The 17216-nt window shown below is 40.9% G+C and overlaps 3 protein-coding genes across 3 annotated transcripts; 2 read left to right on the top strand and 1 right to left on the bottom strand.

Moving 5' to 3' along the window:
• The first annotated feature begins 507 nt into the window (after positions 1–507).
• Positions 508–3262, top strand: fam162a (family with sequence similarity 162 member A). The gene is made up of 5 exons (XM_027016222.2): positions 508–763; positions 1617–1697; positions 1809–1920; positions 2616–2724; positions 2840–3262. Exons 1-5 carry the CDS (start codon positions 643–645, stop codon positions 2954–2956), a joined length of 540 nt encoding a protein of 179 aa, XP_026872023.2. The 5' UTR covers positions 508–642; the 3' UTR covers positions 2957–3262.
• A 526-nt stretch (positions 3263–3788) lies between these two features.
• On the bottom strand, positions 3789–10203 carry kpna1 (karyopherin alpha 1 (importin alpha 5)). Its single transcript, XM_035526517.1, is given in 16 exon segments — positions 3789–5585; positions 5587–5747; positions 5839–6014; positions 6533–6660; positions 6883–6899; positions 6902–7007; positions 7183–7253; positions 7345–7377; positions 7529–7667; positions 7938–8058; positions 8137–8225; positions 8488–8619; positions 8861–8955; positions 9041–9140; positions 9274–9387; positions 10070–10203. Coding segments are annotated over 16 exon segments (1635 nt in total). The 5' UTR covers positions 10196–10203; the 3' UTR covers positions 3789–5558.
• Positions 10204–13840: 3637 nt separating this feature from the next.
• si:ch211-161h7.8 (thiosulfate:glutathione sulfurtransferase) lies at positions 13841–15124 on the top strand. The gene is given in 5 exon segments (XM_027016226.2): positions 13841–13978; positions 14482–14593; positions 14595–14602; positions 14707–14869; positions 14975–15124. Coding segments are annotated over 5 exon segments (471 nt in total). The 5' UTR covers positions 13841–13845; the 3' UTR covers positions 15030–15124.
• Positions 15125–17216: the final 2092 nt, after the last annotated feature.

Below are 17216 nucleotides of genomic sequence, written 5' to 3' on the forward strand. Positions count from 1 at the left end.
TTCAAAGCAACATACATTTTTGTGACAGGGAAACTGTTATAATTGTTTGGTCTGGTACGTATTTAGTTACATGAAATTGTGTTAAAATATTGTTACATAAATAGATATTAACAAAGTTGCGATTAAAGGTGCAACAAATCGACAGACATGTATGTGTTAACTATTTACAAATAGGAGTCAAAGGTTTACACGACAGTGCTCGTTAAGGATTGTATTTTAATCATTTTACATTATTTTGAGTTTTATTACTATTTTTATTTTGTATTTTATATTTAACATTTAAAGAATTGTGAACTTTTGTTTTTAAATGCCTCGCGATCCTAAATTGGATTACGCAATTTAGAAGAAAATTTTGTTTTAAAAGGTTACATACAAATAAATAACAATTATTATTAATATTGTTGTTGTTGTTGTTGTTAGTAGTAGTAGTAGTAGTGGTAGAAGTAGTGGTGTATAGCGAAAAAAACACTGAATGTCACGGAGAATCTTCGTCGTATTGAAGGCACCACCACTCTTATACGCATTTCACCACCACACACAAGTACTGATAGTGGGTGACTTTTCTAGCTTAGCTAGCTACATGTACGTTGAGGGAGCAATACCTGTTCTTTATTTGGCTGTTCTTTATTTCTGCTGGTTTATATGATTAACAAATATAGCTTATTTTCTCCTATAAATTTCTCCTATAATTGCAAGATGAATTGCATGATCTTCACCGCAATACGCAGAAGTCGTACTGTTTCTGCATTTAGCACTTTTGGAGGTGAGTAACTTAACTTGTTTTCAGAAGAGATCTGGGGAATTCAGCTGGATATGTCAGTCAGATCTTTTGTTTTACCTGCCCTTTTGTTTTACCGAAACATTTATTAAGCTATATTTAGCATTATAAATACGTAGCATGTTTTTACAGATAACCATGTAGCTAGCAAGGTAGCTAAATAACTATTATTTTTAATTCGTCTTCGACGAATGAAAAGTAATATTTCATCGTTTTAGTATATATATAGAAGCACTTTGCTTGCACAGCTGATGAAGGACCTCTGTCCAAAACGTTGTTTCTTTGAAACTCTGTGTACTACAATTCATTCATTCTCTCTCACACACACACATTATATATATATATATATATATATATATATATATGATAGTTGCGAAATGCACGTCATCTATATTTTGCATAGCCTACCTGGGTGTGAAAGTTCAAATGACCGTGTAGCTAAGAAGGTAGGTAGATAAATAACTAGCGTGTGTCATAGATAGATAGATAGATAGATAGATAGATAGATAGATAGATAGATAGATAGATAGATAGATAGATAGATAGATAGATAGATAGATAGATAGATAGATAGATAGATAGATAGATAGATAGATAGATAGATAGATAGATAGATAGATAGATAGATAGATAGATAAACCTAGATCAAAATGCTGTTAACAAGCACATACATCACTCTGACTCATCAAAAACACTTGCAGATGAGAGTTGCGAAATGCACAGACACACTCGTGACCTCGCACGGCTCTTAGTCCTACCTGCGTGTCAACCTAATTGTTTTACTGGTTACAGCAGATACATTTCAAATGCTCATGTTGTTGTTTGGCTTCCCCTGTAGGGCTGTCGCGGAGACTGAACACTGCAAACCGAAGGCAGCTGTGCAATAAAGTGCATGAAGAGGCATCCGTGCCAGCACATGGTTAGGAATGGGGTTGGGGTGGTGGGTTTAAGTCTTGATGCTGTGAAATTGGAACATAATTCAGGCCATGTTTGACTCAGTCTTCCTAATTTCAATTTATATTACCAATAGCACGGCAACCTGGGTTCAAACTGCCTGGTTTTCGACCATCTGCTATGGACAAAAGAATTCTGTTATGGGCTGGACGTTTTAAAACCCATGAGCAAATCCCAGAGATGGTGTCGTAAGTGGTCTTTTCCTGTTTACATAGCGGATTCACTTTTAGACATCACGCTACGCTGGTCTCTCATTGGCTCCATTCATGATGTCACGTTACATGGTGTCTGTCTGTGGGTAACACCCATGGAACTTCTGTTCTGTAGCTCAAACAGGATGTCCTCCCTGTCCCTGCAGTTAATTGGTGTAATTCCTGATATCTGGGTAGAGATCAAAGAATGCCATGTGTTTAATGGTTTGAGGCAAAACAGGGGTGGCCAGCATCTACAGCTATATGGCATTCATAGAACAGGATACAGACCCTTTTAGTAACATTTAAAGGAGCAAGGAGGTCCAGCTGGTTTAGAAACATGGTCTTTGTTTCAACAACAACAAAACAACACATGTATCCAAAGATGTGTACTGGTGGGAATTTGCTGCTTCTCACTTAATAGTGCTCTTTTGAGATTTCACACCACCTTCCTGGATTAAAATCCGTAATTACTCAAGCAGCATCAGTTAACTGGCAGTTAAGCATTTGAACTGCCAGATCATGATATGCTTAGTCATCATGATCTTCATTTTATGTACACCTAGGGTGTGACTTTCCTACATTATTTATACAATTACCATTAATATTATGTTGTTTGTAAACAACTTTCTATATCACTTTTGTTAACATCAAGTGTCTGTTAATGACCCTTGTGCATTAATGACCCCTAGATTTGAGATGATTGATGCAGCCAGGAACAAGGTGCGGGTAAAGGCCTGCTGTCTCATGATCGGCATGACCATCCTTGCCTGCATGGCCATGATTTTTATGGGAAAAGAGGTATTTGATGCCTGCAACAAAAGCATGAGGCATTCCAGAGGCCTCAGTCAGAAGACATCTTGTGACTCCCAGTTCTTTCATTTAGAAATAAATATGTACTATTTGGCCTTTGCAGGCAGCACGGCGTAATGTAAACCTGACAGCCATAAACTTGGAGAAGAAAGCTCGGTGGAGACAGGACGCTCAACAGGAGCAAGCGGGGCTGCCTGCCCAAGCAGAGAAGCCGCAGTGAAGACCCTAGCAGAGCTCCAGCCACTGGGGGAATCCTAGGACTTCCCCCTTCAAAATCTGCCACATTAGTACACCTTTTATCATGTTTCGTCCAGTATAGCTGGCCGAAAGTTGGGTTTCTAGCATACAAAGGTTTCTGCAAGTAGATATTTTGTTTATGGTGCGAGACATAGAAATGGACTTTTCTCTTAATTTGTTTATGGTGTGAAATGTAATATATATATATGAACTTTTCCTTTAGTTTGAGAGACTGTGTTTGTAAGTGTTTAACTTTAAATTGTTACAATAAATACAAATTACCCCATAACTGGTTGCTGTCCTTTCTGTAGGCTTCAGGGTTTAGGTAAAGGAGTATTACTGGATCTTTCAGCCAGGTTGTCCCTGTTGCTGTGCTAGTTTGATAAGCATGAGCTCTTGAGACTGGCACAGTGTGTACCAGCTGGGAGAAAGCAGCTGATTTATCAATGTTCTAAAGATGCCCTTATCAACTTGCCTGTCCTCAGAAATACACAGCAACTGTAATGACTGGCAGAACCCTAAAGAGGGACAAGCTAGCAGCAAGGAGCATCCTGCTTTACTGCAACAGCTCACAATGTTTTGGAATTGGCCACATGACTATATCAGGATGGTTTAAAAAAAAACATAAGTCTATGAAACTAATCAAGAACGCGGGACTGACACAAGGGCGACTGATGCATCTCAAAATGTGTTTCTCTGAAATCTTCTATGCACACAGTCGAAAAAACGTTCAGATTGTATATATTAAGCAATTATATAAATTACTGATATTAAGCTGTCCAAATGGAACTGAAAAGAAGTGATAAAAATGGCCATGGACTTCATGAAACAGGATTTATGCAAATGGCTTAACAGAGAAGTTACACAATCTCAATACTACAGCAGTATTGAACATGGAGAGCTGGTCATCTCTGAGAATCTAGCATAAAAAAGAGCTTAGTAAACAATCTTGCAGCTTTTGAGCTAAACAAAATCCACAGTATATTTTCAAGTTTAATTTTGATTAATTTTAGGCTACTATTTTCCTTATTTTATTTTTTTTAAAACTCAATTTCACAACAAGGATTATGGCACCTTCAGAACTGACAGATTCTACCCCAAACATATGAAATGTATTACAGGTAATGCAGTCGTTGACTCTGTTTTTGTCGTATCTTTCTAGTTAATATAATTTGGGATCATCTGAACATCGGTCTGCAGTCAGCATAATCGGATAAAATTTGTTAAACACGCACGCACTCGAGCGTACACACATACGCGCACACATACATGCCAAGCCTTCAGCTCGTTAAAGGTTCAGAGATTCTGATTGGTGGAGGAAGCTTTCTAGAGGCAGGGGTCTATCAGACAGGAGAGAGGCAGTGAGACTGCACTCAGATATTTAGTGTGTTTCTATTTGTAATGAAAGTCCTGTGATTTTGAGTGCAAACCATATGCACACAACCTTCTCACCTCATTTCCTGAGGAGTGGAGAGCAAAAGTAGGCCAAGCACTGCACTGCACAGAAAGGAAGTTGGTTACAATTTAAACTGAACATAAAGTGCAGATGATGATAATCACATGGAATTGTCCTTTAAAGTCCCAAAGTCTTCTTAAAGGTCCGAAGCACCCCCCCCCCCACACACACACACAAAAAAAAAACCCCATTTTTTTAAAGGTTGTCTTTGTCCAACAGTCTCAGTGCGGGACACAAGGACTCCAACTCCCAGAATCCTAAAAAGGTGCAAATGCTTTAAAAAGCAAGTTGGAGCCAGTCGGTTTTCAGTCACTGGAGGAATGCATGAGACTAAAAGCAAGAGTTTGCCAAATTGGCATAGTCAGTCATGAACCACAAACTTCAGTCCTGTCATATGACAAGAGCCATCTTTACACTAGCCTGGTCTAACACGTAGGTAAAAGTGCGTCGCTTTCAGCAGAAGTCTTTTCAGTCTTCAGGGCAGACTGGCCATGTCTCTGCTGGTTTGGGGTTTTTTTGTTTGTTTGTTTGTTTTTTGGAGCGCCTGGTGACGCATACACAGTCACACGGTCAGTCCAGTGTTTTAAACAGGTGAAAAGAGCACTGCGCAAAGGCCACCCCTCCAGAGAGTCAGTATTGCAGTAAGGTCATACAAGCACTATATTACCAGTTTCCATCAGCTCATGGACAGATGTTGAGTGTTCCTGGTTTACTCGCACAGGGCTTTTGATGCTTGCTTATACAGGACACATTCAGGTGTGGATGAGGATTATCCCAGATCCTTGCATGGTTTGGTACTGGAGATTAATGCAAGACACTATGAGCTATGGGAATAATTATGTTGATGTCTGTGGGTGGTTGTTCTGATACATCCCAGAGTTGGCTGAGAGGGTTTAGGTGGTCATGATGTTCACGGCACTGTCAGGGTCTGGCCATTTTCTTTTTGGAGCTGTTCTTCAGATGCGGTCCAGTGACAAGCAGAGGTGAGGGAAGCAGGAAAGGGGGTCTGCCCAGCAATGCAGGCTCTCGCAACACCACACACTAATAATCATGATCATAAGTCACTCTCTCCAGTGGGGCTTGGGGCACCTCTGCCTCTTGTGTGGGCATGTGAAAAGCGGGGGCGGGGTTAGAGCTGGAAGCCCTCCATGGGAGTTCTCGCACTGCTGGAAGAGAAACTGCTGCTGTTGCAGGTCCACAGCAGGGGCCAGGGCTGGATCCTCGTCCTCCGTGCTGAAGTAGCGCTCGATCAGGTCAAAGGCTTTCTGATAGATCTCCTGATTCTCATGTCCCTGCAGGAACTCCAGCTTGTCCAGACCTGAGGGAGAGTGTTGGCCCATTACTAACCAAACCACATCGCAAGACATTTTTGTAGACATGAAAGTTTAATACAGGTGGGTTGTACATACCATATGCTTCCTCAATGAGGGCGCAGTAGGGGTTAATTCCTCCTCCTCTCTTAGCATCCAGTTCTCCCAGTCGGAGGATGTTCTCTAGACCATTCAGAGCCACCTGCACAATCTTGGAGTCCATAAGGGTGAGAAGGTCACATAGAGGCTTGATGCACCCCAGCTCCACTAGATGCCTATTGAGACAGAAATAAACATCACAATAGCTGTATAATTATAATGACCTGCACCACCACTAGACATTTGAGCAACAGATAGAAGCAGGCACATTGTTTTAATCAGTAAATGACATATTTGATGACTTACGTCCTATTAGGATCGGATTATTTTGACATGGGGATGTAGGGTAACGTAATATTACCACAGACAGATTGTAATGGGATTAAAAAAAACTTGGTATAAATGATAGATGGGAGTGGCCTCCATCAATCTGCAATGTGCTAGACACTTCTGAAAGACTCGGTCATTGTAATCCTGTTTTATCTTAATCCAACTGTGCTTGGAAATCCTCATTGAGCAGCTATTTCTTTCACAAAAAAAATGTTCAAAATGCTGGACTGGGGAAATGAACGAGGTGAGAGAAACACCAGCCTTTTTCTATACCCTCCTCCACGTAGTATTTTACAGGATAAACAACAGAAACCTCAAGATTTTCAAATAAGAAATATGGATCTCTCAAATTGTCCTGGCTAACCTGATCTGCTCAGCGGAGCCTCCTGAGGTGGCATTGGTGACTGCCCACGCCGCCTCTTTCCTCGTACGGAACTCTGCCACCTGAGAATGCTGATGAGAGGGAGGGAGCAAACCTGCATCTATCACCATCTATAGAGAGAGGCACACAAATTTAACATTACATTTATGGCATTTAGCAGATGCTCTTACCCAGAGTGACTTACAAAGGTGCTTCGAGATAGACAGAGCAAGCACACGAGACAGACAGCGAGAGAGCAAGACAGAGACAGCATGAGACAGACATATAGACAGAGAGTGCGCGAGACAGACAGCAGACACTTAAATTGTGCGGTAAGCCAGGCGAGAGGGGACCTGTATCTGTGCTCGGTGCCAGCTGTAATATTGGAGATGGTCCAGCAGGCTTCCTTCTTAATGGACTCCTTTGGGCTACTTAGCAGGTGAAGGAGACTCTGCAGGGCGGAGCAGTTCAGGATCACCTGCTCAGACACAACACAGCAGCCAAGAAGGCCAGCCGGGCCAGGCCTTAGGAAACACATTAATCACACACCCTACAATCTATAAGGCTACAAGCTGAGTGTCCCGCTTGCACAATGAAAACACTACTGTAATACCAGAAAGCAAATAATTAAAGAGTTATTCTGCTTTCATTACCTGCGTCTGAAGGTCATCTCCTGTGACAATGTTACCCACAGCTCTAAGGGCAGGAGAGACTACCTTATAATCTGAATGTTCTGGAAGAGAGAAGGAATTCCATTTCACTAATTCTTGGGACGACAACATATTGACATTTTCAAAACAGTCTCCGTCATATGCCTGAATGAAGAGCTATTTCAGCAAGGTGTTCACCTTATGTTGCTAACATAGTCTTTAGGAGTCCTGTTTGTTCAAATGACTAAATCTAGATCTAAACCACTTCTTCACATTCTCTCCAGCCCCTAGGATACCGTTTGCCCAGGGAGGGCCGTCTTACAGGAGAAGTTCCACGAGTCTGTGCGGCACACCCCCGAGTCTATGACAGCCTGGATCTTGTCGTTGGGACCATCAGACAGATAGGACAGTGCCCAACAAGCATCCGCGAGAATGTCCGTATCATTTACGAAGAGCAGCCAGGAGAGAACGCTGAGGCATGGAGACACCTACACACACACACACACACCACACCACCTATATTGTTTGGGTTCGAAGGTTTAAGGACAGGATGATAAAACATACTGAAGCACCTTGACATCTACCCTTATTTTAGAAACACATCATCGGACCCATCAGTGTAGGGGAACAGCCAATCTGCCTGGAGAAGTTGGGGTTTAACCCTAACCAAAATCTAAAACCACTCAAGAGGGAGACGTACATACAACCCCATTCAGTTCGCCTCCGACTAGATCAAACACAGAAACCAATGTGTTGACCTGGTAATAGTGGCCTGTACCTTAGGAGAAGTCTGGAGGTGGGTTCTTCCCTCTGCACAGGTTAGACAGAGCCCACACTGCGTTTCTCATCATCGTCAAGCGGTTCTGTTTGGCCAACAGCCTGGAAATGGGAGCAATAATGTTCAAGATCCAGTCACTCAATAACAAAAAATATACAATAATACAATCTATAGCTCACTGCATAAGGGCAGGTAGGATGTTGCAATCCACCACGTAATCTCGACACTCCGCACTGTCCCCCGCGATGTTGCCTAGTGCCCAAACCGCCTGCCATGAAACACACAACATAGCAATGATTCATCCACACAGACATCACAGAAAGCACAACAGATTGCTGCATCTCTGGCCTGCAATATTATTCACAGCTAGCCAACAGAATCTGGTGTGAAACTGGCATGCCAAGCTTGGTGAAATACTACAACTGTAAAAATTTGAAAATGTTTAGGTTGAATACTTGCCATACATTAATAGGTACACATGCAAGTTATATAAGGTACATTCAAATAGTGTGAATGTGTAGTAAAGTTACCTGCTCCTTGACATCCTCGAAGTCTGAGCTGAGCATCTCTATGAATATGGGCACTGCGCCAGCCTGAATGACCACGCGTGTCTGATGGGAGGTGCCTGAGGCAATGTTCGTCAACACCCACGCAGCCTCAAACTGCAAGAAACAATACCCATCGGCACCCTGCACTCTGGGTCTGTCACTGATGCACTTAAAAGCCAAACAGCTCAAGACTCTGGGCAAGATTTGCAACATAAATGCACTCGTGCACCATGAGCTGTCCTGAAACCATTCCATCCTCAAGAACAGATTTAGTGCTGCTGTGAGAACAGCATTAGCACAGTGAGGCTAATGAGATTAATGGCACCTGGACAGGACTGCGCATGTGTGTGTTTACCTGTAGTGTACAGTTCTCCTTCCTCTTTAGGAACTCCACAAAGCGCTCCACCACACCAGGCGTGGCAATAACTTCATCAATGGGGGGATTGGGTTCTAATACAGGATCATATAACAAACATATTAGCAAATAGGTCGCATCCTAAAATAAAAGTTGTGGGGCAATTGTGTGGCAACTGACCTTTTGACAAAAGCTTTCTGAAGCGCTGTGTTCCCATAAGCTGCTGTTCTGGAGAGCTGGAGAAGATCATCTGAATCATGTCCTCAGAAATAACACCTCCCTAAGATACAAATACAATAATTACACAAGAAAACAAACATACATAAATGCATTTGGATAGATCTTGAGATTAATACATAGTTATACAAATAAACAGACAGACAGAAGTAGTTCTACAGTGTTAAAAGTGTCACCGTGATTTGGTCCATGTTGTTGGCCTGGGACTCCAGGTAGCCGGTGTCTGACATGCCATCTTCCTCAAGTGCGCAGTCTTCCTCCACAGTGGCCACATTCCTCCGTTTGAACAGCTGGAGAATCGCGCATACACACACAAAGCTTAAGCCTCAGTTAACTACGCCTGCACACATCAACAGGTTTTGCCTGCATCACAGTGTTACAAAGGTGCTCCAATTCTTTTGCACAGATCTAAGTTTTCTGCTATGAATATTCAAACTCATGTTTGTGAGTATTTGCAAGACTATCCAGCAACCATACAGTAAAATTAAATAGTGATGGAAGTTTTCATCACTAAAGGTTATTTGTGGCAGAAGTCCGCTGATAGTTCACCAGGTGTTGAAGATTAGCACTTTTATTCATGAGTTGTTGAGGGAAAAACAGCCAGGAATCATGGGACCAAAATGTGAAATGTGAAACTTCTCCTGTGCAATTAAAATAAATGTATTTATTTTATGGGGAGTGGGGGGATGAGGTGGTGGATGGGTATAAAATGTCTGATAAAATCTCAGATAAAACTGAAATACATCAATTTCGAAGAACACTGCCTTAAATGCAAACACAAGAGTATGTAAAAACTTGACTTGGATGGCAGCTGAAAAATAAGCCTAAACCCAACATACAAGCGCAAGATTGACAAAAGTGTTAATGACCGAATTATGAGCAGAGACCCCAACAGGCTGCTCCTGTTACTGAAATGAAAGTTAAAGTCCAAAGTTAGAGTGAGCCAAACATACTGCCTTTTAATTATCTTACCTGTTCATCTTTCTTCTGTTTGCGTAGTTGCAGGCCTTCCTCCTCCCTCCTCCTCCTCATCTCGTCTGTGTTGAGTGATTTGTTTTTGTAGCTTCTGAGTCGTGCATTGTCCTTTCCCTGACTCATGATGCAGCCTAGAACAGAAGAGGGCACCTTTACTACTTCAGTACAAAGCACACTTTAAATGCATAGAAAAATGTCATGTAGCACAGTAATGCACACAAGACATAAATCAATCAACTGTCAATCATAAAATCATTAGTTTGCATGTGAATACTTCAGACACTAAATTAGGTATAAGAACTGAACATCTGCACTCTGCTGTAAAGCTGTCATGGACAGTCACTGAAATACAAAACTTGATTTACACTACAATGAGACATTTATATTGATTAGTTTTGTTACCAAGTTACTGTTGAGGAAAGAACGTTTCCCCCACATTTATTAATTGGGATGTGTCCACTAATAATAATAATAATAATAATAATAAGATGAAGACACGTCAATGAAAAAGATCATTTTACATAATGTCACTTCCCCTGGAACATTATTTTATGTATTTTGAAATGCAAATCACTCGCAAGGTACAACTGAAGATAGAGCTCCAAACAAAAGTAGTCCACTAGCTTGCTGTCAGGGGCAAACATTTATGCATTTTCCAGCTACTTTGGCCATGAATGCGGTACCTATGTGTTCATTCTAATTCATTGGGGTCAGTGTTTGTTTGCGATTCGTGATGTCTTTTAGTGTGGTCAGAATGCCGACAGGTAAACTGGATGTCGCTATGACCTTATATGGTCAGACGAATTAAACTCTTAAAGGCTGATGGAGGAGTTACAACACTGTTGTTTGCGCTATCGCGCGCAGGCATGCAGTTCCGATCTAATTCACAGTGCCTCGCAGATTAAGAACAGTAAGGCGGAAAATTAGCTACACGATTCCATTTTTCATGACAAATGTAGGATCAAGTAAACGTATCAGTACGAACAGTACCGAACAAAGTAGAGTAATCCATCAGTCGGTTTGCTATTGCTCATGCTCCAGCTATCTTGCTGGTTTATCTAGGAAGCTTGGAACTTCTGAAACGCGAAGGTATCTGGAGAGAGCATAGCCACCATAATCTGTCCTTTAACCATCATCGCTTTAAACTTTCTTTATCTAGTAACTGTTAGCTAGCTAGTTTCTGAAGAAACCTGAAGCGACCAAGACCTTGTAAATGTTTTCAATGTTTCATAATCACTATGCTAACGCTATCGTAGCTAGGAATAAGGAGCAAGTGAGGTAATAACGGGAGTGGTTTTCTTCCGGTAACGTTGGTCAATATAGCGTTAGCTAGGTGGAAATAATTCTAAGGTACTAGTTATATTACCAATTGCTAATGTACTAGTTAGCTAGCTAACCTAGCTAGAGCACTAAATATCACTAGCTAGTAGCTAGCTAGCTAACGCTACAACTAAAACAGTCCTCGGTTAGCCAGCTAGCGTTAGCTGCTCATCGCTAATCCGCCGCGCATAGACTAGCCCGTGACGTGCGGGAATCATCGCTATGACGACCTCAGACAGCACCGACATTTATCAACAAATAACTAGCCAGCGATACGGGTTACGGTACTACAAGACCAACGAGCCGGCTAGCTAAGCGCGTAAGGAAGATTGGGCTAATTTTGCTTAGCCTGCTAGCTTATCTTAGCTGCTGGGCTTTTTCGAGAATACGCAGTTGCGCTTGCTAGCGTTAGCATAGATGAAGATAGCTGACAACGGCTCGCCGGGCGAATTGCTTGGTGCCTCTTCGGTATGTTCTCCAGTCGTTGTTAGAGCAATATTTTTGTATCACTTGGGTAAAAATTACTAATAGATATAAAGTCGTTAGATTCTTGACAGACTTACCTATAAAAACTGTTCCGATTATCCCCTTGTCGTTCAGGCCACTGATCTGTAGCGTACACCGGTACTATGCTACTGCGCATGTGTGATGGCAGAGAATGCCAGCGCAGGCGTTCTCAGCATTGCTCACACACTGCTTGTCCGAAACTTGTTTATCTGGAAACACTGTGTACTTTACTACAATTGAGAATATCTCTACATGTCTTACTACATTACACTGCAGTTAGTCACCTTAGTTACTCTTCTTCGCATTATATACACACACACACACACACACAATAAAAAAAAAATATATATATATATATTTATTTATTTATTGTGTGTGTGTTATGACCCATTCCACACACACACACACACACACATATATATATATATATATATATATATATATATATATATATATATATATATATATATATATATATATATATATATATATAGGCTAATAACTGCGCTGTGCACAGCAGAGACACATGACGCTGTTGCCATGGGAACTGCGATGCTGGATGGGTGAAAACATAATAACAAAATATTGTTGAGGGAGACATCATACAACCAGATGTATAATTTAAAAATTACATTAAGTATTAAATAGATACACTTAATGTCACATTATTTTTATTATCATTTATTTATTTATTTATTACCAAAATGTGTCATGTATTACATTGTTTAATCATTTAATTTTGACCCCAAACGCCAACCTTACGCCAATACTGATACAGGCCCGACGCATATCCAAACTCAGCGCCTGCTTAGAACCCTCAGTGGCCACCAGAGGGCTCCCTAGATCTCTATCTATCTATCTATCTATCTATCTATCTATCTATCTATCTATCTATCTATCTATCTATCTATCTATCTATCTATCTATCTATCTATCTATCTATCTATCTATCTATCTATCTATCTATCTATCTATCTATCTGTTCGATGGTATTCATTTCAAAACGCATTATTATGTTAACCATAAACATTCACTGGCTGTCCTGACTAGATACTTCTGTTCGATAAAGGCATGTTCAGCTAATGTGGCTAGATAGACAGCTATCATTTTAATCTTACACTGGCTACCAAAATATAAAATGGTTAAAATAGAAATAGAAGTTTTGACAGTAATCATTAGTTTTGATTCAAATTCTGAATCAAATTCTGCTTAGGGTCCTTAAATTCATTGGGTCAGCACTCCTGCGACAGGGCAATGTGGTAGTAGAGTACGCGGGGTAAAACCTGAATGAGCGCCCTCTAGTGGAGGGCGAAGAACATTCAAGTGAAACCAATAATTGACTAATGAGAGCGGTCACATACTACTATATATTAGCATGTAAATGAAATAGCTAAGTCTTATATGAACAGCATATTATAAAACTATAGGCTATTGAAATATCATATTTGTGACGCAAACTTCTGAAGTGATATACCGAAGCATGCAAACCTGCACGGACAGGTGATCAGTTTTATGTGGCCCGCAAATATTCGCACGTTTTCTATAAAACAGACCTTGCATTTTAATTTTCAGTATACAGGTGATTGTCAGACGTCTTGACCTTTCCACTTCATTCATTCATTCATTCATTCATTCATTCATTCATTCATTCATTCATTCATTCATTCATTCATTCATTCATTCACTCGTTCATTCAAATGATGATAGTCACCTACAATTAAATTTTTAACTATATTTTGGCTTAAATATTCTTCATCGCTAATTATTTAAGTATGATTGTCTAACCACGACGTGTTCCAGCATGTATCTACATAACGGCGTTAGCAGTGTTTCCGACTAATTCAAAAGGCCTCTACCGCCAGAGGGCAGCGTCACAGCAACAGTGCGTTAGAAAGCAGCCAGTCTCTGCTTCACCTTGCGCCCCTTTACTGACTCAACGATTAGAAATGATGTTCTTTCCTGCTTTACGTCGTATCGGTTTTGTCGCTGTATTCAAACCCGTTTACTATGTGGGACAAACAGCTGGCCATGGGTTAAGGACATCCGCTGTCAAGTTCAGCGAAGTTCCGTCAAATCGCGGTAAAATCATGACATTAGCAATTTTTTTTAAAAAAAATTAATGCTTCACATAGATTACTTGTCATCCAGTCATATCAAACGTAGATCTGTGCCTCTGCGCTATCTAGACATTTTGACGCATGCTGATTTAAACAAATTATAGAATTGTAAATTTAAAATATTTTTGACTTTTCAAGACACTTGCAAAGATTCTGTATACGTGCCTATCTCGATAAGGGGTCAAAGAACATATTTACCATGCAAGCTAGGTCTACTTCCATACTGTAATATCCCCGTGAGTTTTTTTAAGTCACTCACAATTTAAGAAAGATACACTCTTTACTTTCTGTAAGATATTTCTGACGGGGGGTGTTTGCGGGTGTTGCTTCTGTATGTAATGATTACGGCACAATAATTCCTGTCATCATAACACTACAGATCACTGCTACATGTATGACTCTCAAGAAAATCAAGACTGCAAAGCAGTTTTGTATTACAACTAATTATATTATTGGTTTCATCAGATTCAGTTGTGACACATAAACAACTGAAGACAATGCTGGCCAATCACAGTGTCCAGCTGTTTGACGTCCGAAATCCAGATGAATTCCAGGCAGGCCGCATTCGCGATTCTGTGTATTCCGTGTAAGAAACATCTTTCCTAAATATGAAGCACTATATATCATAGTTGCAGAAATGCTGCTGTGTGCATATATGTCTTCATGCTGTCATCTATCTGCCTTAAACAGTGGGTCAGTTAGAGGAGTCTCTCAAGCTCTCCCCAGAGCTCTTTGAAAAATGTTATACAGTAAAGGCCCCCAAAAAGGAAGACGACAACATTGTATTCCACTGTCAAAGAGGTCGCAGGAGCCTAACTGCGCTCGCAATTGCCCACCGTCTGGGATTCAGCAGGCAAGATGTTAGCCATTCATACATGCAACCAGAGCTATGCAAAGCTTTACTTACTCTCAGAAGGCAACTAGCATCTGAATTAAAGCTCTCTCCTCTGCCTCCCAGGTCATGCCACTATGCAGGGGGGTACAATGAATGGGCTGAGAAAGAGAAGCAGTAACTATTAATGTTCAGAAGAGATGCTCCAATCTATTACCGCATTACCGATTTACCTTCATATGAATTCATATTGCATTTCATTGCCTTGTACTTGTACTGAGCAATGCCAATAAAGTTGAGTCTTTCTACTTTTATAGTTGTAAAGGCTTTAAACTAAATGTCTTCTGTATCTAAATGTATTCAAAAAAATTATTGAGTGGACAAGAAAGGAATCGTTTCTCAAAAACCTATGAACTAAGACTCTGGTTATACGTGTCCGAAATGCAAGTCAGCACATGCAGCATATAGTGTGTGTGCGGCACTGGACATTATGGTCAGAAGGGGGAGACAAAGTGACATTATACCTGTACAGCTCAGCTCTGGTTTCATGAGTAGAACTGTGGACACAGGTTCGTGGCCACAGATACTGATAAACAAAATAAACTGATGGAGTAGTAGATGTGGCCATCCCTGCATCAGTGCACAACTGTAATGCTTAAGGCTAACGTGTCGTGCAGCAATGCCTGCTGAAGTGAAGAAGCGATCATGAATAGCACCAAAATGGGAATATTTGTGCCTTACAGATGGGGGGCGGGGATCTGGAGAGTGCATGATTTACAAAGGGCATAGTCTGCTTCCAGCTGTTGAACTCTGGACGGCATACATGTCTAATCTGAGCCTGACACTCAGCTCCAGTTAGTAAGATGACCCCATTAACACATGAATGCTCAGGTTATCAGTAGTGTACAAAGAGCTGAAGGGCCCGTTTTCTTTACCTGGACTCCAGTCATAAAACAAAGCCTGTGCTAAGATATCTCTTTCTCTCTCTCTCTCTCTCTCTCGCTCTCTCTCTCTCTCTCTCTCTCTCTCTCTCTCTCACACACACACACACACACACACACACACACACACAAACATTTACTCTGTTTAGCTGATACGTTTATCCAAAAAAAAGCTTTATAATTATGAATATACATAACGTGAGCAATTGAGGGTTAAAGGCTTTGCTCACAGACACAACAGTAGCAACGGGGCAGTGGTGGGACTTGAACTAGCAAAGTACTGACTACTTGTCAAGTACCTTAAATACTGAGCTACTACAACTGCGCACACAAACACAAACCCATACACACACAGATCAAAGAGTGCACAGTTTTGGCTCGAGGAGCCCTGCACCTGAATGGGAGGCATTAATGTTTGGCTCTAAACAACTGTATTTCAACAGCATAATACAAATGTGCCCTGACTATAAATAGTTCCTATAATAAATGGGTTTCTAACAACGGTCAAGTAAAGTTAGGTCAAGTAAAGAACAGTTAATATTTTTGGCATCAGGAAAGTGTGGGTTATATGCTGGTGTGCGTTAGTCTAATTTACAGCAATTAGTTATGTTGTGTGTGGCTTAAGTTCGTTTGCTGTTAGCTGCATGGAAAATGTCCCCAAGCAGCAATTCATCGCTCACACAAGCATGCCCGCTTTGCGTCTTGGTCTGTTAGCAGAGCTGCTGACTCTCGGAAGGATTCTATTTTCAAACTGCACGTTTATACCCATGAAGAGAAGCGCCAAGAAAATTTCTCCTTTCATCCAAAAAAAGAGAACATTTCTCCTTTCATCCAGGTTATTTCATACTGGATAAAAATGATCTTAACCCAATAAAAATATATATTTATTCATTTAGTATTATGTTGCGAGCTTCAGTATTTGGGGTGTAAAATCAGTGACTGAAAACTGGAAGGATTTATTCCAACAGAAAACGCTTTCTGGAAAGCATGAATGCCTTCTCGCGTTCATTATCGGCACAGCGCAATATCTTGTAAACTCATAGGAATGCTGGTTTTAGCGGGTAATTCGATGCACAGACCTGATGTGCGTTTGTATTTGTGCTACAGTGCATTAATGAGTTTCAGAAGAGACGCACACTCTCGATACGAAGGCAGAATGGTAGCCGTTTGTGGCCGGTCGCGCAAAGAAGGGCTCTTCACTTAACTCCATCCTCCAAGCGTTCAGAGCAAGTGCATTCCGATGCGTTTCGGCTCTTCGCTGAAGAAACAGGTACGCATTCTATACAATCCACATTAAAATCTATGAGGTGCTCTATTTTGGACAGTATTAAGCTATATATTTGCATTGTTAATGCAGAACAATATTCATCTTTGGCATGGAGTCATGCGATAGTTTTAAGATGAATTTGGGAACTTCAGCACTAACA

This window comes from Electrophorus electricus, chromosome 5 (assembly GCF_013358815.1).
Source record: "Electrophorus electricus isolate fEleEle1 chromosome 5, fEleEle1.pri, whole genome shotgun sequence".
Classification (NCBI taxonomy): domain Eukaryota; kingdom Metazoa; phylum Chordata; class Actinopteri; order Gymnotiformes; family Gymnotidae; genus Electrophorus; species Electrophorus electricus.

Coding starts and splice junctions, on each gene's coding strand:
- fam162a (XM_027016222.2), top strand. CDS start 643: ATGATTAACAAATATAGCTTATTTTCTCCTATAAATTTCTCCTATAAT. Junction 1,698..1,808: donor GGCATCCGTGCCAGCACATG/GTTAGGAATGGG, acceptor TATTACCAATAG/CACGGCAACCTGGGTTCAAA. Junction 1,921..2,615: donor CAAATCCCAGAGATGGTGTC/GTAAGTGGTCTT, acceptor AATGACCCCTAG/ATTTGAGATGATTGATGCAG.